This window comes from Myotis brandtii, unplaced genomic scaffold (assembly GCF_000412655.1).
Source record: "Myotis brandtii unplaced genomic scaffold, ASM41265v1 scaffold217, whole genome shotgun sequence".
Classification (NCBI taxonomy): Eukaryota; Metazoa; Chordata; class Mammalia; order Chiroptera; family Vespertilionidae; genus Myotis; species Myotis brandtii.
In genome coordinates this window covers 2,028,023-2,053,734 of record NW_005358137.1, presented here as the reverse complement: position 1 = coordinate 2,053,734, position 25,712 = coordinate 2,028,023, and the positions used below count along the sequence as shown (strand labels likewise).

The window sequence follows — 25,712 nt, the reverse complement described above, 5'->3', positions numbered from 1 at the left end:
CCATTCCAGGTTCTGCCTTCTTGGCAGGAACCACAGGAGCAACACTGTGTCCCTCTCCGGGCATCACATTAGGAGGCACCTGGTGTGAGCTTGTCCTTTGACAGACAGTATTGTTAACGTGGTCACTTGGTTAGAGTGGAGGCTTCAGGTTTCTCTGCTGGAAATGTACTATTTTTACCTTCAATCAATTAGAGATACTGTACTTTGAGACTGTGTAGGCATCCTATTTTTCATCATTCTTTTGTCCCCCACTTTTAGCATCCATAGACAATTCTTGCCTGAAACAATTACTGTGTTGTTTGCCAAAGGATGGTTTGCTAACTTGGTCCTTCATTCTGCATTAATTAACTTTTGACTGTGCGGAAGAGTTGACCTCTCTCCTTCATTTATGTATTTATTCACTTATCTGTTACCATGTGGACTTACAGATTCTTATACTATTCTGTGGGCTAAAATCCATTACCCTCATTACTGTGTTTTTGGGAAGTGAGAGCTTGGAATATGTTAGTTGAATTTTAGTACTTGATTTTTGGAAACGACAAACCTACAAACATAAACGTGACAAAGAAAATGAAGGAACAGTTCGTAGTTTGTCATTATATCTGAAAAAGCTCCAGTAAAAAACAAAAACACACATTAATTAGAAAAGCCTATCATGGAAGGGAATTATTTCAAACATGCATTGGTTATTATAAACACATATGAAACATGCTGGCTATATTCTGTCCTAGTGAATGATATTCCTACTCTTTCAAAATGTAAAGATCAATTAATTTCACCAGAGGAACAATGAGGCAGCAAAATATTTTTCTTTCTGGGGTTTGCTAGCTCGTGTGGCCTCGGTCTCATAAAAGGTGATTCCACCTGGTTCCTTTGTGCCCCCCCCCTCGGACTTTGGGGTTTTATATGTGCATGTAGACACTTTTCTCTTTTCCTTCAGAAAATAGATAGGAAATGGGCAGGCTGTGAGCTTGGCTGAGTGGCTGAGTGGCCTAATGCTAGCCTGTGCTCTCCCAGCCTAATTAAAGGGAAATGGTTGTGCTTTCTATGAAGAGAGACGCAGAATAGGAGGAGAGGGACACAGGAAGGGAAGCTGGAGCACTAAGAGCTTTCTCTTTTCTACAAAATTAAATGCCAACCCGCCTCATACTCTTAGTCCGGAATTTATATAACAAATCAATGTAAATAGCTGGACAACTTCCAGGGCTCTAGGTTACCGTACAAATTCAATTAATGCAGCCCCTAATAAAAGAGCAATGTGCGAGGAGATGCCGGAGATGCAGGGGAAGGGCAGATGCGCAGAGCAGGAGGGCGGACTGGGCGCCGTGCTCCGCATCGGGGGGCAGGCGTCACTCTTAGGGCTGCCAAACCCCACTCCTCCTGCCGAGCTCGGTAAGGTCCCAGTGGCTAGATTTGTAAGGTTCCTAAGATAAGGTTCATAAGACTGCGCTTTAATTGGTAAACGTAAATAGGAATAAAACCCTGAAGCATATAAAATTGAGATTGTAAAAATTGCTATTTCTACAAGAAGACCGGTTTGCTCTGGTAAGCCAGGCAGAAGTCAGGCAGGAAGAAAACTCAGCCCAGCTGGGCTGCGGACGCCTGCACCTTAGCCCCAGCCCGTGTCCCCTGGCAGCCCAAGCACAAGTGGGTTAAATTGGACTTAATTGGCTCACTAGGCTAAATACGCAGGCAAAAAGGACCCCATTTGATACTTTTAATTTAACTTGCATCAATTCAGACCAGACAAAAAGAAAAGAAATTGATGCCTCAGTTTACCTATTATGTAATTTGTATTGATTTTCTATGTAATTTTTATTGATTTTCACATAACTCTTTTTTTAATATATATATTATTAATTTCAGAGAGGAAGGGAGAGGGAGAGAGAGATAGAAACATCAATGATGAAATAGAATCATTGATCGGCTGCCTCCTGCACACCCACTACTAGGGATAAAGCCCACAACCTGGGTATGTGCCCTTGACTGGAATCGAACCCAGGACCCTTCAGTCCGCAGGCTGATGCTCTATCCACTGAGCCAAACTGGCTAGGGCAATTTCCACATAACTCTTTAGTGCAGCGGTTCTCAACCTGTGGGTCGCAACCCCTTTGGGGGTCGAACGACCCTTTCACAGGGGTGCCCTAAATACATCCTGCATATCAGATATTTACATTATGATTCATAACAGTAGCAACATTATAGTTATGAAGTAGCAACGAAAATAATTTTATGGTTGGGGGTCACCACAACATGAGGAACTGTATTTAAAGGGTCGCAGCATTAGGAAGGTTGAGAACCACTGCTTTAGTGCATAACAAAACTCCATGAAGACTAGCTATGCTGTCTGTCTTACTCTCATTGCAGCCAAACTTAATTGCTGCTATAAAACTACAGCTAACTGGTTTATACAGACACCCTTGAATTTAGAAAGAGCAGTTCTTAAGGAGAAAAAATTGTAGTTGTGCCAAAGAAACAGCAAACAAAAACTGTTTATTTTAATACTTAATAATTTATTTAGTCCCTAATTCACACCAGGAAGAATCTGAGGCAGCTTACACAGTATATACAATAGAATAATTAAGAACATCAGCGACAATAATAACACAATACAAATTGAGCCCTTTCCCTGTGCCAAACCTTGTTCCTGGAGTGTCTCTTCAAATTCTGAGAGTAACTCTTTGAGGTAAGGACCATCCTTATCCCCATTTTACAGCTAGGAAGATGGAGGCTGGAAGAGGTTAAAGCTAACTAGTGGCAGGGGTTAGGGGAGAAAAAAGGGGGTCACCAGTAAATGGGAAATGAAGGCAGGACAGCAACATGAAGCTGAGCTGGGGTAGAGAGACCACGTGTTCCAGCACAGGTCTTAATAAATTCATAGGGTTGGCTTTGAGTCTCTTCAAGGTCAGAGCAAGGAGGGTAGTGTTATCAGTGGCTAGATTTGTAAAGTTCATAAAATAAACGTGTTCTATTTTCTAAAGTGAAGCACAGTTTTTCCTAGACTGTGTCTGGGATTCAGAAAAACAAATGGCCCTGCTGGTGTGGGTCAGTGGTTGAGCATCGACCTATGATCCAGGAGGTCTGGGTTCAATTCCTGATCAGGGTACATACCCGGGTTGCACTCTGTCTCCAATAGGGGGCATGCAGGAGACAGCAGATCCATAATTCTCATCATTGACGTTTCTCTCTCTCTCTCTCCCTCTCCCTTCCTCTCTGAAATCAATCAATATACACACACACACACACACACACACTAGGGGCCTGGTGCACGAAATTTGTGCACGGGGGGGGGGGGGTGTCCCTCAGCCCAGCCTGCACCCTCTCCAATCTGATCCCTCTCACAATCCAGGACTGCTGGCTCCCAACCCTTGCCTGACTGCCTGCCTGATTGCCCCTAACTGCTTCTGCCTGCCAGCCTGATCACCCCCTAACCACTCCCCTGCCAGCCTGATCGATGCCTAACTGTTCCCTTGCTGGCCTGATCGCCCCCAACTGCCCTCCCATTTTCAAGATGTGTCTTTCATAGGATATGACATTTCTTTATTATGTTTTTTATCCTCACCTGAGGATATGTTTCCATTGATTTTTAGAGAATGTGGAAGAGAAAGGGAAAGAGAGAAATATCAAAGTGAGAGGGACACTTTGATTGGTTGTCTCCTGCATGAGCCGTGACCTGGGCCCCAGCCAGCGAGGAGCCTGCAACCTAAGTACATGCCCTTAGTCAGAATTGAGCCCAGACCCTCCTGTGGGCAGGCCAAGGCATTATCTACTGAGCCAAACCAGCTAGGGTAGGATATGACATTTCTTAGCCCTCCAGCAGTGGACCTTCGTTTTTTTCTCCAGGAGTGAGTGGAAAACCCTACATCACCTTCTTGGATCTTATTACCCAAGTTACTAAGAATATTACCAGTGGCATACAGGGAGCTTAGCCAATGAGTGGTCAGAAAAGGTGTTTCCTCTGTAGTTCACACCGATCCCCAGCTCCGCCCCTGCCCAGGCCTCAGGCCTCTGGCTGGGGCTTAGGCCTGGGCAGGGGACCCCCAGCCCGCTCCAATCACCTACCCAGGCCTAAGGCCTCTGGCCAGGGCGTTAGGCCTAGGCAGGGGACCCCCAGCCCCATGCGATTGCCGGCTCTGCTCCTGCCCAGGCCTCAAGCCTCTGGTGGAGCCTTAGGCCTGGATAGGGGCCCCCTCGGCTCTGATTGCAGGCTCAGGCCCTTCCTAGGCTGCTCAGGGCCCACACGGGGCCTACCTCAGAGTGACCTGGGTGCCCTATGATGTTTCCCGGACCCAGGCCACTGGTGCCTACTATGCAAATGAACCGCCATCTTAGTTGGGTTAATTTGCATATTTGCTCCTGATTGGGTGGTGGGCGTGGCTGTTGGGTGTAGCAGAGGTACGGTCAATTTGCATGTTTCTCTTTTATTAGATTAGATATATTAAAAAAGTAAAACAAATGGACAGCAGACAGATGATCCTGTGAGCGTAGTGCTTCTGAAGACCAGGACTCAGGGGCAGTGGGGCAGGCCGCCTGTGTTCCACCCCGGCATGATCTGGGTGCCGACACTGATTCAGGACAGCTGTGCTCTGGGATTCGGGCTCTTACAGACACAATGAGCCTAAGAAGAACGTGTGCTTGAGAGAGAGCACAGTCCCCCCACCCCACCCCTCGGTGTGGTGGTTTCAGGGCCCGTGTACTGCTCCGGATCTCCCTCTGCAGAGAGTTCTGGGTGTGCCCAGTTCAGACAAATAAACAGGCCTGTTGCAGTGGCCGCCAGCAGTCAGCAGCCTTCGTTTTCTGGGCATAGGAAGCCACTCCAGGGAGTGTCTCCCCCACCTCTGTAACCAGACAGGGCTCTAGTGCCCAGAGAGACACCAGGCTTTCAGCAGTGTTCATTCCCGGGGACCCCAGGGTAACTGGGAAGATGCCACCTCTGTAGAGCCATGGGCTGACCAGCAGTAAGAGGGGTTGTGGACAAGCCATTCAGAAGATGGCTGACTTCTGCCAAAGACCAGCATTTTGGTTTTGGTGCCAGTGAGCAATTAACACCCATCATCTGTTTGGGCCAGTGCTAGATTGTGACAGCAAAGCCCTAGCCCAATTGCATTCCGAGGATACTTGTTCTTCTGTTATCTAGATCTTTAGCAGGTGACGATTACAACTGCTTATCAAATAACTAGTTGGCTTTGCTTTCAAAATCATTAATCTCACCTTTCTAGATCTACCTCGAAGCAATACACTGAATAGATAGAGATTCTGGAAAACTCGAGTTGGACAGGAAATATTTACAATTAAACGTCCATTTCCGTCTTCGGGGTTGTTTTGCCACAGTGCAGCACAGGCCTGCATCTGCTCGTGCAATATGTGGTCTCCCTGTGCAAACTCCACAGCCCCAGAATCGTGTAATTTAATTTCCGAACAAACCTATGGTTAATGAGAAATACTTATTCTTATTCTGATTTTTGAAAATTGTATTGACATGCAAGAACCCACGTTCTTTCATGGGCAGAAGAAGCAACCTTACAGTGTAAACACAGATTGCTCCCTGCTCTCCTCTGTGTTAAAGCCAACTCAGCCGGTGCAGAACTCAAGGAGGCCCGGGCTGTGAGGTGGCTGTCACAGACAGAAAATACTTGTGAGGCTTGCTTTTTTGCCAGAAAGTTTAATTCGGGGATAGGTTTTCATTTAAAATGATAGATATTAAGTTCTTATAACTTCAACTAAATACATTCTCCCAGTTTTTATAAATTTAACTTTAAGAAAATATTTTGGTAGAAAGTAGATGCTGTGCAGTCTGTTGGGCATCATAGCACATACAACATCCATTCTCTCCTCTCCGGAAACAGAATCCTGATTTCTAGGATGTTGCATGGTACCTAAAATAAATGACAATGATTCCCAGCCGCCCCTGCAGCCAAGGAAATCACGTGACCAACCTTCGGCCAGTAAGATATAAGTACAAGTGTTATGTGAGACTTTTAGCAATTCTCCGTGAGTGAGAGGGTTAGGCCCTCTTTTTCCCTATCTCCATCCAAGACATGTATGTGACGACTGAAGCTTGGCAGCTGTTTTGTACCATGAGGCCAAAGGCCCTCTGGATAGTATTATGATCTGATGTCCATGGAACCACCATGCCAACCCTAGACATTCTACCTGGACATTCTTTACATAAAAGAAAACTACACCCATGCCTTTAAAAAGCCACTGTTATTTTGAAATTTTCTATAACAGCAATCAAACCTAATATTAACTAATGCAGGGGATACCAAGGAATCTGGGGCGATTCAGAAAGTTGCTAGAAAGGCTAAGGAACAAGCACAAGAAATTGAGATCTGGTTGTGGGGTTGTTCAGAGCATGAACTTTCGGGTCACGAGATTATGGTTAAGACCCGTTTCAGCCCCTTGTTAGTTATGTAACCTCGGGCAAGTCATTTAACTTTTCTGAACCTATTTCCTCATCTGTAAATTGAGCCAGCCAGTCCCGCTCTAGAGAATCGGAATTGGGGTGAAGTGGGATAGTGCACAGAGACTACTTTGCACAATGTCTGTAGGTTTGTGTCCCCAGATGAATACCACAGCGGCTCCAGCGGCTAAGAAAAACGGGGTCCCAGAGTGTGGTGGGCATCCGCAGGTGGTATTCAAGATTCCTTAGGCTGTAGAGCCGCACATCTTCATTAATTATGGCATAATGTCAATATGAATAAGAAAAAATGTAACAAGCACATTAAATCTGTGATTTCACAGATACTATTACTTAAGACAGAGTAGTTATTTCGATTAAAAACAACAACAACACAACAAATTAATTGAAAGGAAATTTTTGAGATCAACGTAGTCCTTGCAAAAATGGATGGGTTCCCAAGGAGACTGAAGTTTGGCAAACATGAGCCCATGAGAGGTGAGCTTGGGACCACATTCCACTCGCTCTGAGGGATGCTCTCGCCTCAGCCCTCCCAGAGCGCCTCCCTCCCAGCCCTTCCATGCTGCGCTGGCGTAAGCTCCTCTCGCACTTCTGCCTTCCCGAGTGCACATGTGGGGAGGGGACCACCTCCTCGCTGTGGTTCCCTCCATGTCGGCAGAGTGTCTGGCACATGATTTCATGGCGGAGAATGGCCTCCTAGGTCTTCCCCTTCATCAAAAGCTCTGGAAGACGCCTAGGTCAGAGAAACACAAAGGGGAAGGAAGGGTATTCGTTTAGGGTAGACTGAGGCAGCAGGGAACAGAACCAGGGGGAAGTGGACATTGGAAATAAAAAGAAATGCCTCATCAATTAGAATGGAGGGCGGGCTGGATACATGGACGGGTGGATGGATGGAAGGAGAAAGGGACACAGGACATAGCATCTATGTTCTCAGCACACGAACCAGCGGGGAGAAGGGGATGTGGGGTAGGTGGCCTCAGAAACCGTGTTTACCAGCCTGCCTCTATCTATCTCACCCTAACCCCGGAACCAGGCGTGGCACACCCCGTGTAGGCTGCTGGGAGCTGACAGTGATGAACTTGAACCGCAGGGGGCATCAGCTGAGCTGATGGCTGCCGCGTGGCAGTGAGGACCCAGCATTGGCAAATGTGATCTATTCTTTAAAAAAAGGCCAGAAATCCAATTTCCAAATGTTGCTCAGGCCAAAGCAAACACGTCTGTAGGCCATACCTGGCCCCTTGAGTGCATACCGTGACGCCTGTCACTTCCTACCTTCTGTGTATCAGAATGTAAATGCGAGGGACAGGTCCTGGCAGCCGTGCTCAGCCCAGGGTACCACAAGGCTCAGAGTCCCTGCTGAGCAGGGCCTACAGCCGGGCGTTGTGGGAGAACTGTCTGTCCTCTGCCGTGAATCTAAGGCGCTGTCAGGACAAGAAAGGGCAGGTACCGTGAGAAACTCATTCTCGAAGGGCAGCCTGCAGGCCGCCCAGCTGCAGGCCCTTCCAGGAGAACAGGCCACGCAGAGAGGCGTGTCCAGCTCGGGCAAACCTCTGTGCAGGTGTGAGTGGCGGCTGGGGATCCACTTAATGGGCCTAAAAGCAAAAACTAAGCTGTATCACACCAAGCAAACACTAGCGTGCTTTTTGTTTAAAACACAGAGATCTTGGAGAAAGAGATGTTTTCCTTCTCCGACCACCCACCTCCTTGTTCCGAACTGTTGAGTAGTTTAGCGATTTCCAGTTGAACCGTTTGGATGCTGGGGGTGCAGCCTCGATCCTCCTCGGCTCCCCTTTCCCGCTGGCCTTGGCCTTAGAGATAAGAACCAAGATTGGAAAGAGCAACACCTTTACTCACTGTTCTTTTCCCTTGGACCTCTTGTACCTTTTCTGAGGCCGCCGAATGCAGTGTTCTCAGTGTGCCTTGACAATTTGTTTTCCTCGGCCGTCAGAGTGACCAATGGCCAAGCTAGTCGGCAGATCCCCTCCCAGACTGTGTGATGCTGTCGATACAATAGGCCGAATGAGCACATGAAGATGAGCTCCGGAGAAGTCTGATCAATTGCTTAACGATTGGACCATATCGACCAGAAACGGTTAATTCAGTTCCACGAGTCGACATTTCCTGGGGCTTCTGAGAAAAGTGTGTTATTTGCAAAAGTGGTGGAGAACTGAAGTCCTCCCAAGTAAACCTGCCCGGCCGTCGGTGAAGGGAGAGAGACCCCGGAGAGCTCGTGTGAGCGTGTTCTCACAGCTGGGCGGAGATGACTTTTGCGATGTTGACATCCACATCTACACAGTTGTTGCTGTGTTCTCGCCTGACCCGCTCCCCTGACGTTTGCGAGGCGACGAGCCATGGGGTTACTCAGTGGCAGCAGTCTTCCCGTTTTGAATATTAACTGGGAAAGAAGTTAATATTTTCTAGGTGTGGTTTTTTTTTAAATTTATGATATTGATGGTAATTTAAAATTTCCGAAAGCTGCTCCCTAATGCTGATCACCCGTAGCACTTGCTGCCAGTTGTGCAGACCTGCCCCCAGCCGAGGCAAGGACGTTCCTCTTCTTTCTGCCGAGAAGGAATGAAACCCAAAGCACAGAAGTCATTCCGTTTGGGAGGTGGGGAAAAAACTAGACCTCAAACGTTTCTTAACCCCCAGAGTGCCGGGGAGGGCGATGGCGCTCCTCCTGTCTTTCGCCAAAAGTGTCGGGAGTGCTATCAAAGCTTCGAAATGGCATCCAGTTCTAAGTCTGCTTTTATTAGTGATGATGATATTGCTAAATATGTCAATGTAGTCAAGGTTTCCTTAAGTTTTTAAAAGTGTAACTTCATTTACTTGCGATTCATAATTTTTTTCCTAAACTGCTGTAAAATCAGCAAAAATGCCTTGGCAATTTTAGCACAGTTCCTAGGATATTGGTTGGCACTCAAAGGGTTAAAACAAAACTTCTTTCTAACATGCTTTTCTATCAAAAGGAGGTCATCTAATGCGACTCACTGTAATCAATTGCAAAATGCGTTTGGTTAAATTCAAAAAGTTTTTCTCACTTTAATCATGAAGGCTGCCTTGTTCCTAGGCTGGTTTAGAGGAAGCCCGCAGGGGTCCTGCCACTGGAAACCCCTCTTACCCACCCTGCGCCCGGTCCCTGCAGCTGGGGCCCCAGCTCTCCCTGGACGGAGGGGGCGGGGCAGTCTCTTCAGGAGCGAGGGCCCCACCTGCTCCTTCAGTCTCAAGGGGACCAGCCCTGTGCCAGATGCCGTGGCCCCGAGTGCACAGCGTGTGAGAGAACGCGACGTGCACCAGGCTAACTTTCCTGCAAGGTCAGACGTGCCCGGGCAGTGACAATGGTGCTGAGAGAGTGAGTGGATGCCCTCGGCCAGGAGCGAGCTTCAAGGAGGAGGTTTGTGCTGGACCGGAACCTTCTATGGCACTGCGGCGGAAGGTGTAGACATGGGAAGGGTCCCCTGGGCTGCGGGGGCGGCAGGAAGGCCAGGGTGAGAGGTATTTGGAGGGACGGGAGGGGTGAGACTCTGAGACCCTCCACAGTGGGAGGCAGCAAAGGGAGCAGTGAGCAGCTGGGGTGCAGATGTGGAGTGGAGAGAAGTCTGAGCTACTGATGGACTGACGGTGCCCTGACGCTGCCTTAGTCAGCTCCCCCAGCCCAGAGCGCTCTGGTCCCTGACCCGGGGAGGAAGAGGGATGTCTGCAAACCACAGCTAGTGTGGAAGGGGAGCTGGCATGACTTTCCAGAATTCTCGGTCCCGAGTAGCCGAGTGGCCGGTGTAGGAAGTGCTCAGTGGGTGCCACTTGCCATCAAGGAGGGTGTCTTTCCCACGCAGGCCTGGGAGAGATGCAGTGCAGGCCCGCTTCTTTTCCCTGTGATGGGATTAAATGTGCCTTCTGTTGCATTAAGTACCTCGGCACCTGCTAGAAGGAGCCGGTCCTCACCGCCCTGCGGTTGGGATGCCTCGCCCACCTGAGAGGTCTCCTCTGATCAGCGTTTGCCAGCTTCCTCCTTGTCCAGAGCGGACCTGGTTCTGAAATTCCCAGTGACCAAGCCTCACCCCAGCCCCACCCATGTGTTTGGTTTAGTAACTACAGCACACGCATTTTTAGCAAGTAAATTGTAATGCCTGCAATTGTCATGTCCCCCTGAACATTATAGAAAACAGAGTCAAATCGCTTTCATCCTAAACTGACCCCCAAATCCAGCACCTCAGGACACCAAAGCCTCAAGTCACATGGCTGTTGGTCTTGGGGGCTGCCGGCAAGTTTGAGAGGCATAGTGGGGTGTTATTTTGTGTGTGGGGCGGGGGGGAGGGAGAGGGAGAATACTACTCTATTTCTAAGAGAAATAGGGTTATTGAAGTATTTTATAGAATTGTTACACAGCTACGTTTTCTCTAATAAAAGTCCATTTCCTAAAATGTTAATTTTCCAGGAGTCCGGAGGGCGGGAGGCACAGGGGATTTTTAACGTTGCATTTGTCAAACCCACAGAATGTGCAACCCAAGAAATGAACACCAGCTAAGAACAATGTGTCGATATTGGTTCATGAATTATAAAAACGTGCCACACTAATGCGGGTGTTAGGAAACTGAGGGAAAGGGGGAGTGTGCGGGAACTCTGTGCTGCTCTGAAAAGAAAAATTGGTTATTTTTTTTTAAGTTAATTTTCCAGAAGCAAACCAGGTCTCAGGGAGCATAAAAGTGAATCATGGACAGAAGCCAGGCTACTTGGGGGCTGTGAGTGGTCAATGACTGTGGTCCACAGCCTGGAAAGGCATCCTCATCACAGCGACCCCCGAGGTCATCCTGTGAGCCCTTTAAACACGGCTCCCAAAATCCAGCCGGTGTGGCTCAGAGGTTGAGCATCAACCTAAGAACCAGGAGGTTACTGGTTCTATTCCTGGTCACGGCACATGCTCAAGTTTCGGGCTCCATCCCCAGTAGGGGGCATGCAGGAGACAGACACTCAGTGATTCTCTCTCATCTTTAATGTTTCTCTCTCTCTCCCTCTCCCTTCCTCTCTGAAATCAATAAAAACATTTTTTTAAAAAAATTACTACCAGAAAAGCAGTTTCTGTAAGACCTGGAGAAGGACCTTGCAAGTGAGATTCTTCACTAGGTAGGTTTTTGGTACCATTTTTTTTTCTTAATCAGAAGATTCCCTTTCACCTGTACCCACAACACTTTACATCTAACAACCACCCTACAAATTAGCAGCTGCTTCACTTTGTCCAGGTTTAACTTGGTCCGCGGGCAGTCTGGGATGTCTGATGCTGCAGACAGATGTGCAGAAGCTGCCCTCCAGGTGGGCTGGGAACCTGTGCCCGCTCTCCCAGCTGTGGGAGCGCTATCATTTCACGGCCCTGTGGATAATGTCTCTGGGGACCACCACTGAAACTGCAATAAAATCTAACAGGAGCCTTCAGAAGCCCACTTGTTGGTTTGGTTTCAAGGGTATTACTTCATTATCACACCCTGTTTTAATGGAACCCAAGACTTCTTTCTTGAAAGACAAAAAAAGTGAAATCCAAGTAGAATTCTATAAAACCTTTTTATTTTATATAAAAATGGCTGCCACTGGTGATTTCCAGGAAAATGGGTAGCAGTTGGCTACACAAATTGTGACCTTCTGGATGGGGATACCAACCTGTTTTACCTCGGGAGGCAGGGGTGGGGAGTGTGAGAGAAACACAATTTCAGGTCTGCTAGGCCCCTGTGTAAGCCGCTCAACATTCTGTGATGTGAACAGGGGTTGCCAAGTCCAAGGTGTTGTCTCTTCTGGATGCTGGTGCGAGAAGCCATGGAGAGTTGCAAAGCCAGCAAAAGGAAGAATTGGCAATGCATCCAGCTTCCTCATCACCCCTTTCCCCCAAGCTCTGGGCAGACAGAGGATCAAGGGCCACTTACTTCTCTGGCCTTGTGTGTTTGGCTTTGTGAACAGAGGCTGTGCAAATGTGGGCACTAGATGGTGGGCCAGAGCCCAAGGTGGGCAGCAGCGTGAACCTGAGTGTGCCGCGCCAGCACGGCCAAGGGTGAACCTGAGTGGGGCGGCTGAGAGGCTTAGAAAAGACAGACAAGAGAATGAAAGCTGGGTCTTGGTGGGACGCTGCTTCTCTGAGAGACAGCAACGATGTCCACATGCCATGTCTTTATTTTATAGCAGATGCCACGAGGCAAAGTAAGGGCGTGACCAAGATGTTTACAACATTCTCGTGGGTTTCAATCCTTACTCAACTACATGCACCTGAATTCTATCAAGCCCACATCACTCAGGCACGTGGGGACACGTGTTCAGACCATAGGTTCAAGCTCACAACTACAGCTGTTGGCTATAGTTGTGCTGGGAGGGCCCTGCCCTCCAAGCTGGGACTTGCACGTTGGTAATGAGAGGACTGTGCCCTCTCATCAGTCCAAGGCTTGAACCTGTCCAAACACTGTAGCAGCTCCCCACACCTGAGGGAAGTGGGTTTTCCGCAGAACTAACCCTTTGGAGAAGACAATGAAGAGATGAGAGTTCTGAAGGCGATAGGCAGAAAGACTGCTTGAACAGCACCTGGTTGTGGCAGCAGAGCCGGGCTGGGCAAGGAAAGCTGAGGCAGAGCATATGCTGCCGAGAAGGATGTGGCTGTGGCCACCAAAACAAGGGGCGGCGGGAACTCCTGACAGTGCACGGAACCACACGGGGTGGGGGTTGGGAGTCTCAGTAATTGAGGAAAGAGAGCAACAAGTTTAAAGGGCCCTTTGGTTTCTAACTTAGGGATTATGATAGTTTCAATACAGGCACATCCACAGTTCCCTCAGGCTTCGCTAAAAGTTGTTTAGACCTAAGAGGCAGGGGCCACACTGGAAACGCTGTGCTTAAGTGTCTGGACTTCAGTTATCATTGACGTGTTGGTTAAGAAGCTACCGTCTAAGACGCGTCAAAACATCGCCCCACGGAGCTGATGCCTCCTGGGCAGCCAGCCCTGTCCCAGTCTTTACTCCAAGAATTAGGTGTTGGACATTGGCCAGGGTTTGTAGGGGCCCAGAACCTTGTAGCTAGGACTCCCATCGATTGGACTGCTTTCATTCAAAGGTCAGTGGCGTCAAGTATCTCCAGAGGTGAGCAGTCCCCGACTGATTTCCACTGGGTGCCCTCCTGACACCCGGACACACCTTTGCGTGCTGCGGGGCTCAGAAAGACCATCGTTAAACCCTGGATTCACACACAGCTTTCCTGCTGTTCCCATTGAGTTTCTTCCATTCTTCATATTTGGGGTATTTTGCAGAGTTTTGTCACCTATTTATTTGGCACAATTTTATTCTGTATCAATGAAAGGCCAATCAAGGCCAGGCATATAGAAGATATACAGTGCAATGTGTGTTCATTCATTATTCATTCATTTCATGAACAAATATAGGATGCCTGTTGCAGCAAATGCTGAGCTAGATGGCTATGGAGCGATTACACAACAGCTCTGACTATACCCCTGCCTCTAGGAGCACCCTTCCCACCCATCACCTTCCTGAGCTTATCTCCTACCCCCCCCCCTCTTTGTTTATATCCATCCCACCTCCCTACATGGTCTGGGCACAGCCTTGCCTCTGCTCACCATTTGCACCTGCTGTTCCCTCTCTCCAAAGCCTTTTCCCTGCAATCTCCACCAGGCTTGCGCTCTCGCTCCCCTCAGGTGCTTGCTCACTCAGTCACCGCCTTAGGTGACGTAGCCTTTCTTTGGCCTCCTCCTGTCCTTTCTGGACGTATGCTTTCTCCTAAGCAGTTCTCATTCTCTAACATTTTATATATTTACCTATTTGTGGCTCGAATATAGAGTGTTTGTCTGTTTTGGTCCCTGCTGTTTCCCCAGTACCCAGATCAGTTCTGAGCACAGAATGGGGAAGGAGTAAATATTAGTAAACTTAATAGTTGGAGGAACATATGATCTGAACAACCAAGTAGGTAATTAAGCATGAAATTGGGTCATGTTCTGGTCAAGTGAGTGGATGATAGGTAATAACTGATAGAGCTAAATCCATGCTGCTCATAGCACAGACTTTTGTCATTAGATTTGTCTTTTAATACCTCAGTAGGCCCTGGGACTCATTAGCTGCTTCCCCGAGAATTAACTCTAAGCCTCGGAAAACAGAAGGTGCCCATCTGCGTGTGGGCACCAGTTTTTTTTTTCTTCCCCTGTGCACCTATATAACATCTATTAACAGTAACAGAGATGACAGACATCCAGTAAGAGTGAAGCCCGCATAATCGATGTGTCTCTAACCCTGAAGCAGTGAAGTTTCCTGTTCCAAGACACTGAGCATTCAAATAAAGTTAAGAGTTTAGAACACCAACAAATGTTGTTGGTTATTCCAAGAATGCATCAGATTTTCAGCCATCCGTAAATAAAGGAGAGCCATATTGTTCCCATGAAAGAAAGCATGTATCCAAGCAGTTTTCTGTGAAAAGTTAGCAAATACAAACACGAAGAGAGCTGCTCTCCTGAAAGAGATTCAATTAAGCATCAGGGCAATTGTACGAGGACCGTGTTGCAACACCGAGGTGGCCTGTTTTTCTGGTCATTATTAATCCAGAAACCTTAATGATGAGCAACGTTTGTGTTATTGTCTCCCCAAATTTAATTTGTTTATGCAGCAGTTCAGTTAATCCTGCAATCTGTTTTTCTCAAATGAGGGCAGATAATGGAGACACCGTTCTTTACAAGTCTTCAGGCTTTTAAATTCTGATAAAATCAGGATTCTTCACTGGGTCTTGCCCCAGCCCTGAATTAAACCACTTTGAATGTAATTATGGAACCTGGCCCTACATCAGGAACATCCATTTAAAAAATTGATTGGCCAGGCTGTTCCACGGGGCATTTTATGAGCAAACGATTGCAGTGGGGCCAGGACTGTAATTTGCAAAGGCAAAAAAGCAGGTAAATACTTTATTAGTGGTAATGAGAGGGTTTCCAGCTAACTGAATCTTCTCTTCCCTCACTAGCTACTTCACGGAGCCCTGGTGCATGGCCCTCTTTCACGATCGTTTTATTGATCTCAGGAAAGAGTTACGCCAAATCTTAACCTCCAAGAAGGTAAGAGTGATTAATGACTATGTGGGTTGTTCCTTGCAAATTATAAACCATTTGCATTGTTGATCATTTAGACTTTTCCCTACATTCCCACTTTATGGTTTTACTTTTAAAACTACCTGTACTTCATGTAAAGAAACTACAGTGTATGTAAACATGATGGTGATATTCAGGGAACATGGATTATTTAAATCCTTTTATGAGGGGCAAATTTCTTTTTCCTTTTCACAAATAATTGTATTTTCATCATCAGCTGACAGTGTTGGCTGAAAACTGGAGATGAGTTATATCTACTGGGTGGTAAGACTGGTGCCGACTGCCCTCCCTTTGATGCCTCAGATTCCCACTGCCTCTCAAAATGTAATCTGCAGCTCACTGCTGCCCCATAGGAAACATCCATTCCTTTATTACTTACCCATCAAACCTCCGTGCCACATTCCTCTAGACCAGCCGTGGGCAAACTACGGCCCGCAGGCCGGATCCGGCCCGTTTGAAATGAATAAAACTAAAAAAAAAAAAAAAGACCGTACCCTTTTATGTAATGATGTTTACTTTGAATTTATATTAGTTCACACAAACACTCCATCCATGCTTTTGTTCCAGCCCTCCGGTCCAGTTTAAGAACCCATTGTGGTCCTCGAGTCAAAAAGTTTGCCCACCCCTGCTCTAGACCCCAGCTCTGAGCCTCTCTGTGAACGTTTTGCATAGGGCCAAGGACTTTAGGTGTCAAGCTTAAAAGGGAAGCTTTTCCTTCATCTTTCTAAGTAAACTGTCAAACCCAGTGATCTGCTTTTTGTGGCGCTCACTGAGGACCGTCAGCCTGTACCAATGAACAGACGTTTGCTGTGGGTCAGTTTACTATAAACGAACAGCGTGGGCAGCGGGCCCTTGCAGGAGGTCAGAAGTGGCCATGGGCATTTGGGGAAGACACACTAAAGGCTCCCCAACCATTCTTGTGGGTTTTTAGATTTCCAGAAAGTGAAACTTCTGAAAGAAAAGCCTCCACTGGGGACTGTTCTGTTTTCCACATTTGTATTTGTCAAATGGAAAAGGCCACAGGAAGAGGTGGTGCATGCAGTGGTCTCTGCCTCCAGCTCAGATCCCTGGGGGACAGGGACTAGCTGTTCCACCTCGGAGAGCTGAGGAAGGGGTAAAGGAGGGGATGTGATGTGTGCAAGAACTTGACACAGAAGAAGGCTGTCAGTAAGTGCCGACCACCACAGGTAGCAGTGGTGGTGACGGTTATGGTAGAGACAGGCTGACAACGGAAATGCCAGTCACATGCACACATGCACTCATTTAAGAGTCTGATATTAGGGAAATAGAGAGTATAAGGGGTAAAGGAGGGGATGTGATATGTGCAAGAACTTGGCGCAGAAGAAGGCTGTCAGTAAGTGCCGACCACCACAGGTAGCAGTGGTGGTGACGGTTATGGTAGAGACAGGCTGACAACAGAAATGCCAGTCACATGCACACATGCAGGAATTTCATTTAAGAGTCTGATATTAGGGAAATAGAGAGTAAAGCCATCCCCAAAGAATAACAGTAATTCCTTTCCTCTAATATTGAGTTGCTGTAACCTATTCCATCTCAGTTTCTGCCTTTTCCTCAGGGAAATTCAGAACTTCAGTCCCATTAACTATGATATCCCAGAGCTTAGCATATCCATTGTCCTCTTTCTCCACATGTGGAGAAAGAAATAAAAGACTATTATCTATGACTGTTACAAGTCACCTCAAATCTATATGTCCTTTATTTTAAAAAGAAGCCCAGTATAAGACATCTCAAATCCTTCTGTGGACATAGAGAGGAAATCCATTGGCACTGCAGTTAGCTGCGACTGAAGCCAAAGAATCATTGACCAGAGTGAGATGTGGAGTAAAAATTACCCTTCAAAATTCATTAAGAACTATATAACAATTATAAACATACATATACCTAACAACAGAACCCCAAGATATGTGAAGCAAAAGTTGACAGAATTGGAGGAAGAGATTGTTCTAAAATAATAGTTGGAAACTTCACTATCTCACTTTTAATAATGCATAGAATAATCAGAAGATCAATAAGGAAATAGAGGACTTGAACAGCACTATAAAAGAACTAGTCTTAACACATATATATAGAACACTCTACCCAACAATAGCAAGATGCACATTCTTCTTAAGTACACACGGATCATTCTCCAGGATAGGCCATATGTTAGACTACAGAATGACTGTCAATAAATTTTAAAGATTTAAATCATACAAAGTATATTCTCTAACCACAATGAAATGAAACTAGGAATCAAAAACATAAAGAAAACAAAAATACACAAATTTGTGGAAATTAAACAACATATTAAGCAACTTCTTTTATTTCAAAGAAGGAATCTAATGGGATATTAGAAACACGTAGAGACTAATGAAAATGAAAACACAACACACCAAAATTTATGGGATGCAGCAAAAAGAAGCTTTCAGAAGAAAATTCATAGCTATAAATACCTACATTTAGAAAGAAAGGAAGGAAGGAAGGAAGGAAGGAAGGAAGGAAGGAAGGAAGGGAGGAAGATCTTGCCCTGGCCAGGTAGCTCAGTTGGTTAGAGCATCATCCCAACATGCCAAGGTTGCAGGTTCAAGCCCTGATCAGGGTACATATAAGAATTGACCAATGAATACATAGATAGGTGGAACAACAAAACAATGTTTCTCTCTCTTTCTCTTTCTCTAAAATCAATCAATCACTCAATAATTTTTCAAAAAGAAAGTTTCCAAGTCAATAACCTAATTTTATATCTTAAAAAACTAGAAAAAGAAAACCAAACAAAACCCAATCCCAGCAGAGGAAAGAAATAATAAAAATTTTAGTGGAGATAAGTGAAATAGAAAATTTTTTAAATGACAGAGAAAATTGATGAAAACAAAAGTTGGTTCTTTGAAAAAATCAACAAAATTGACAAATCTTGAACCAAACTAAGAAAAAGGATATATTACTAAAAGAAATGAAAGACATTGCTACTGACTTTGCAGAAGTAAAAGGATTATAAGAGAATACTATGAACAACTGTATGCCAATCAATTAAATAACCTAGATGAAATAGACAAATTCCTAGAAACACATAAACTACAAAAACTGACTCAAGAAGAAATAGAAAATCTCAACAGATCTATAAAAAGTGAAAGTATTGAATCAGTAATCAGAAACCTCCCAGCAAAGAAAAGCCTAGGACCAGATGACTTCACATTTAAAGAATTAACACCAAAACCAGACAAAGATGTCAAAAGAAAAGAAAACCACAGAACAATATTCCCTATGTGTTAAAATTCAAAAATCTTCAACTGATAGCTAGCAAACTAAATCCAGCAGCATAAAACCATAGCCAAGTGAGGTTTACCCCCAAAAATGGAAGAGTGGTTCAACATATAAAAATTAGTCAATGTAATACACTACATTAATAGAATGAAGGGGGCAAATGCTACCACCTCAATAGATGCAGAAAAAGCATTTGGCTAAATCAAACATGCTTCCATGGTAAAAGCGGTTTGAAAAAAACAAAACAGTAGAAGGGAACTGTCCCAACCTAGTAAAGCATTCATACAATGATGTTGAAAGAGTGAGTGCTTCACCTCTGTGATTTGGAACAAGACAAGGATGCCTGCTTTCATCACATTTAACATTGTACTGGAAGTTCTAACCAGAGCAATTAGGCAGGAAAAAGAAAAGAAAAAAGGCTTCCACATTGGAAAGGAAGAAGGAAAACTATCTCTCTTCTCCAATGACATGATCTTTTATATAGAAAATCCTATAAAATGCACAAAATAACATTAGAGCTAACAAATAAATTCTGCAAAGTTATAGGATACAAGATCATACAATAATCAGTGGTCTGCATTAACAATGAATAATCCAAAAATGAAACTGAGAAAACAGTTCAATTTATGATAGCATCAAAATAATAAAATACTGCCCTAGCTGGTTTGGCTCAGTGGATAGAACGCTGGCCTGCGGACTGAAGGGTCCCAGGTTCGGTTCCGATCAAGGGCACATGCCTGGATTGCGGGCTGGATCCCCTGTGTGGGGCATGCAGGAGGCAGCCAATCAATGATTCTCTCATCAGTGATGTTTCTGTCTCTCTCTCCCTCTCACTTCCTCTCTGAAATCAATAAAAAGATTTTAAAAAATTAAAAAAATAAAATACTTGGGAATAAATGTAACCAAGAAGGTGCAAGACTTGCACACTGAAAACAAAGCATTTCTGAAAGAAACGAAAGAAATGGAAACACGTCTGTGTTCATGGATTTGAAGACTTAATATTGTTAAGATGGCAATACTATCCAAAACAACCCACCACTTCAATGCAATCCTGTCAAAATCCCAATGATATATTTTGTAGAAGGAAAAGCCAACCCTTACATGGAAATGCAAGGGACTCCAAGCAGCCAAAACAATTTTGGCTGTTAAAAAAAAATAAAAATCAAAGGACATCTTATATAATACAACCCTAATATGCAAATCGATCAAATGGTGGAACAACGGCTGGAACAACTGGTCTCTATGACATGCACTGACCACCAGGGGGCAGACGCTCGACGCAGGAGCTGCTTCCTGGTGGTCAGTGCGCTCCCCCTGTGAGAGCACCACTTAGCCAGAAGCTGGGCTCAAGGCTGGCTGGCTGGCTGGCGAGCACAGCAGCGGTGGAAAGAGCCTCTCCTGCCTCCGCAGCAGCAGCGCTAAGGAGCAGTGAGCCTGGCTCACAGCTGGTGAGTGCAGCGGCGGTGGTGGGAGCCTCTCCCACCGCCTCCGCTGCAGGCGGGCAGTAAGGAGCGAGGGGTCCCAGACTGTGAGAGCCCCGGACTATGGACTATGAGAGGGATGTCTGAGTGCTGGCATCCCTCTCATAGTCCAGGGGGATCAGGCCTAAGCCGGCAGGTGGACATCCCCCAAGGGGTCCCGGACTGCAAGAGGGTGCAGGCCAGGCTGAGGGACCCCCCACTCCCAGTGCACAAATTTCATGCACCGGGCCTCTAGTACTCTATGAAATTTCAAAACTTACTACAAATCAACAGTATCCAAGACAGGGGTGGTACTTATATAAAGGTAGGTAGACAGATCAATGAAATAAAATTGAGAGTCCAGAAGTAAAGTCATTTACATGTAAAGATGTTAACATGATCAATCATTAGGAAAATTCAGAGCAGAACCACAATGAAATGTCATGTTACACCCACTAGGCTGGCTCTACAAAAAAGTAATAATATAACAAGTATTAGCAAGAATACAGAAAAATTGGAACCCTCACACATTGCTGATGGGAATATAAAATTGTGCAGTTGCTGTGGAAAATGGTTTGATGGTTCCTCAAAAACTTACACATGGAATTATTATATGACCTAGTCATTGCACTCCTAGGTATGTACATCCAAAGAATTTAGAAATCCAAATGAACACTCGTACATGAATGTTCATCGCAGCACTATTCAGAATAAACAGCCTAAATGCCACCAACGGATCAATGGATAAACAATGTGGTATATCCACAGAATGTAATATTATTCTGCCATAAAAAGAAATGAAGTCCTGAGATAGTCTACAAAGTGGATGAACATCAAAACACTATGTTAAATGAAAGACCCAGACACAAAGGATCATGTGTTTCATGTGGCATTGGGAAGTGGGTTGGCCATAGGTGAGCACCCTGAGAGGGGAGATGGTCACCTTGAGAGGGAAGGTGGTCACACTAAGAGATCACACTGTACCAGTAAGAAGCAAGTAAAAAGCACAAAAAACCCTGTTTACAATCTAGAGAGCACTGTTTGTCTTAGGTAAATTTAAAAGTTCTATTTTGTGACTTTACACTATTTACCCAAATATCAGAGCAGTGTTATATAAGAGCCCAAAGTCTTCAATAATTATTGTGGGAATAAAAATAATTGTAAGTTGATTGATTTTGCCTGATATAATTCTCCTGAAAAATTAAGGGAGAAGAAACAAGGCTCATATATATTGCAGCATATAAGCTTGGGGGCTGCTGGGGGCAATCCAGTGATTCGGCATCTCTAATATTTAGTAGCATCTCACTTAAAAAAAACAAGTGACAATTTCCCTATGCCTCCCTATAATTGGAATATATTTTTATCTATAAGTTCTTACTATTAATAAATTAATGATGCAGTAGAACTCTGCAAGTTATCCACTATTTTGTTCAAAATAAAAAGAATTATTAGAAGTTCAAATAAATATAGCATCCAAGTCCACGTGACTCTTCCTTTAAGGTAATTTTCAATTATTGTGGTGTTCAGAAAGCATGCAGCTCAAACCTTGGTGACGTGCTTTTTATAACAATCCTCCTATAAATAGATACATGGGCAGATGAAGCAAATATAGTGCAAAGTTGGCCATAGAATCCAGGTACAATTCTGTCAACTTGCTGCGTGTTTGAATATTTTTGGAATTAAATGTTGGGGAGAAATCTCTACGATATTAGGGAGATGCACAGCATATAATTCTCAACTTCACATAACTTTGTTCTCCCGGAGTTCTATCTCCAGAGATATCAATGAAATTTGGCTTTACTAAGAATGTATTCTAAGGTTTAAAAATCCTATTTCTTAAGGATCTAACCAGATGAAGCAAACCATCTAGGAGTTTTCATGTAAAAACATTTAATCAGCCCTAGCCTGTTTGGCTCAATGGATAGAATGCCAGCCTGCAGACTGAAGGGTCCGGGGTTCAATTCCAGTCAAGGACACATGCCTGGGTTGCAGGCTCGGGCTCCATCCCCAGTAGGGTCCATGCAGGAGGCAGCCAATCAATGATTCTCTCTCATTATTGATATTTCAATCTCTCTCTCCCTCTCCCTTCCTCTCTCTGAAATCAATAAAAATCTAATTTTAAAAAAAACACATTTAATCACTCCCTTTAAAATAAGCATGATTACAGATCATTTTTATCTGCAAATCAAGAGCTTAAAATTACCATGCTTGGTGAACCTTGAGGATGTAATGCGAAATGAAGTAAATTAATCACAAAAAGACAAATACTATATAATTCCACTTTTATGAGGTCCCTGGAGTAGTCAAAATCATTGAGTCAGAAAGTAGGATGGTGGTTCCCAGGAATTGGGAGGAGGGGGGATGGGGACTTAGTGTTTAGTGGGGACAGAGTTTCAGTTTGGGAAGATAAAAAGATTCTGGAGATGGTTGCATAACAACATGAATGTCCTGAATGCCACTGAAATATACATTTAAAAATGGGTAAAGTGGTCAATTTTGTCATGTATATTTGGCCACAATCGAAAATATTTTTTAAAAGCTAGGAAACAATGACCATCCTTGGGGAACTGAGCGCTCTGTTCTTCATGTTCATGCAACTGCTCTTGTCATGGGGCTCACATGCATGTAATTTCTGTATCTGGCCTCTCACTGTGTTTTCCAGGAGGAAGAACTTCCCTCCATAGAAGAGTTAGCCCGTCAGTTAGTAGATGAGGACATTGACCTGACTGAGAAGCCCAGGACATACCTCAGAAGAGTTTACGAGGAAAGCATCTACAAGACGCTGGTGGAGAGGAGCATCCTTGACTACCTGCACTATAACCACTACCACCTGCCCATGTACGCGTGGCCAGGCATCATTTAGTGTGGCCACGGTCTCCACTTTATTGTTCCCACACCTGTAGTTCCTAGAAGCGCTCTGTATAAGTAGGAAGCCTCTCTGAAGCCTGGCTTGACAGCCAAGCACCATTGTCTCCTGGTTTTTGTTCTGTCTTCCCCCGCATGCACTTACGCATGTCATTTTCTGTCGTCCCAGTAGGTGGCGCACGGCTGTGCGCCTCTATCCTGGGCCAGGGAGCTGCTCTGCTAATACCAGACATGTCCATACAGAAGAATCTGTTTTAGCAATAAAATAAGATCAGACTGTGTAAAACGTGTTTTTACCTTGGGTATGACTTTCATTTCCTGAAACGTTCTGCCGCCAATTTTGTTATTCACGTTTACCCAGGAATAATCCTAGGCAATAAAAAGGAAAATCGTGTGCCCACATGGAACATTCGTGAAACTGATGATGAGAAATTAACTCTGTAATTCAACATCAGAGGGACTGATTGGGTAGGAAAATGTAAAGCAACTTTTGGAATGAGGAGGCTGCCATCACAGACCCTGTATTTCTATTTCATGTTGCAGGTCATGGGCATGAATGCAGTGAAAAACTAGAATATAACACACGTACAGATTTTATTTTTCTTATTTTTTTATTTCATACGTGGGTGTTAGAATAGAAAATGGTCGTCAGAAATTACTCTAGTTGACTTCCTTAAGCCCTTAGCCTTGTTGCTTTGCATTGGGGGCCTGGTACATGTCACCTATAATGTGGGTAAGAGACCTTCTTACAAATAAAGCAAATTAAATGCCTACTAGAAAACATGTGGATTTAGAAACAACACATAAGACTGTTTTCATTTCTTTGGATCTCTTTTAGGTGTTACTGTGACACTATTTGTGACTGAATTTTGACCAGCAGGGGCTTAAAATTGGTTTCCATGGACATAATTCCAGTTTGTGTTCACTTTTTGCATTCATGTTAATGTTTAGCAAAAGTTGGCACAATTACAAGGATAACACAGCTATTAGACGGGAAGTCGTAGTTGGCATTACAGATTTCCACATCCGTTATCATCGAATCAATACTTCTCAAAAATAGCGTCGTTCTAGCACACTAGACACTGATTTTTCTAAGGCAAAAGTAAGCAATAACCTCCGCGAATTCCCTCACGTGTCTGTTTTACTCAGCCCCGGCCACATGGTAAACTGTGTAACTTGAACAGAGAACAACTGCTACTGGTTTACTCTTCAAACTGCCATCCCAACAACCAAAGACCCTATTTCAAGGGCCTGTGAATGAGTCAGCTCAAGAAACCATCCTCCTCCCACTCCCTTCCCCTGAGAGGCCCATTCATCAGCAAATAGTGAGTGTCTATGACCCTTGGGTGGAGATTAACAGAACAACCTCAGAGTATCAACAGTTATGATTTCTGTGACCAAGTACTACCATCAAAAAGCTAGTCACATTAAAGGAACCCCAAATGGCAATGCCAGTTTTAATATTGAATCATACATACATGTAATGCTTTCCTTTGCTGCTTTTTAAAAAAGCAGTCTTGGACCTCCATAAGTATCATGATGGCAAATTTGAAAATGCCTAGATTACCTTTCAGTGTGCAAAGTGTATCAGAGGAGGTTACTCTAACCACCATCTCATGGTCAGTAAGTGAGGTCATTTTGGGAATCTAGGCACAGATTTTAGTATACATGTGAAGAGGAGCATTTTATCACTGAGGAACAACTTTTCTAAGAATAAGAGAAGTACCCAAGAGTGGTTGATCCCAGATTGAAACTGGTGGTCTTAAGGGCTTTGGGAGAATGAAGATATTTATTCCTTACTAACGGTGAAGACTCGCAAAAGAAAGGGCTTCAAAGAGACCGATATTGGGACTTCTCTCGGCATGCACAGGCATAGCTTCTGTGGGGACACTACATTCATGAAGTTCCTGTGTGTTTCAGTACTTGCTGTTGAGCTGGGGACATCTTGGATTCAAAGCCTGATTTTGGAATCCTATGGTTTTGAACAAAGAATTCTGATGGGAAAATACCAAAGTTCATTTTCCCAAGTTTTCCCCAAATCGCATGCAACAACCATGCCTCCCAGATGCCTCTAATGATCTCGTGGCTTATGTTGGTTTGCAATCGAGTGTAGCCACCTCCTTTCCCCAAATGGCTCCTCATATTTCACCCAAATATCACAGGAAGGCAAAAGAAAAATATAAGACGAGGTGACAGAGGAAAGAGAAACTGCATGGGGAATAAAATGTAAAGCCAGCCAATCAATATTTATGCTTAGAAGAGGGAGGGAGGGAGAGAATGAGAGGAGAGAGAGAGAGAGAGAGAGAGAGAAACAGGAACACAATCGCACCGGGTGAGCGAGGGGCTGGAGTCGCCTGTGTGCGGAGCTGTTGATTGTTTTCTGGTTGAGAGAAGAGGTGATGATAAGGCTGGGATAAAGTGAGCCCAGGAACGGCAGGCGCGGGCAGCTGTATGCTAATGCTCACAGAAACCAAGCCTCTCCGTCCCCCATTAAAGCTGGCGGCCAGGAGGCCACACATCACTGAACAAATAGGCTCTCTCTAGACAAATAAAATAACACACGCTGGCCTGCCTGCCTGCGGGGAGGAGGGAGAGTTGGGAG

The 25,712-nt window shown here is 44.9% G+C and overlaps 1 protein-coding gene across 1 annotated transcript in view; it reads left to right on the top strand.

The window, feature by feature from the left end:
• Positions 1 to 24,690, top strand: part of CFAP61 (cilia and flagella associated protein 61) — a 267,633-nt gene extending 242,943 nt beyond the window's left edge. The window contains exons 26-27 of the mRNA XM_005865983.2: positions 15,401 to 15,491; positions 22,908 to 24,690. Of these exons, the coding sequence (XP_005866045.1) occupies positions 15,401 to 15,491; positions 22,908 to 23,108 (292 nt within the window). The 3' untranslated portion in view covers positions 23,109 to 24,690. The remainder of the gene's footprint in view (positions 1 to 15,400; positions 15,492 to 22,907) is intronic.
• Positions 24,691 to 25,712: the final 1,022 nt, after the last annotated feature.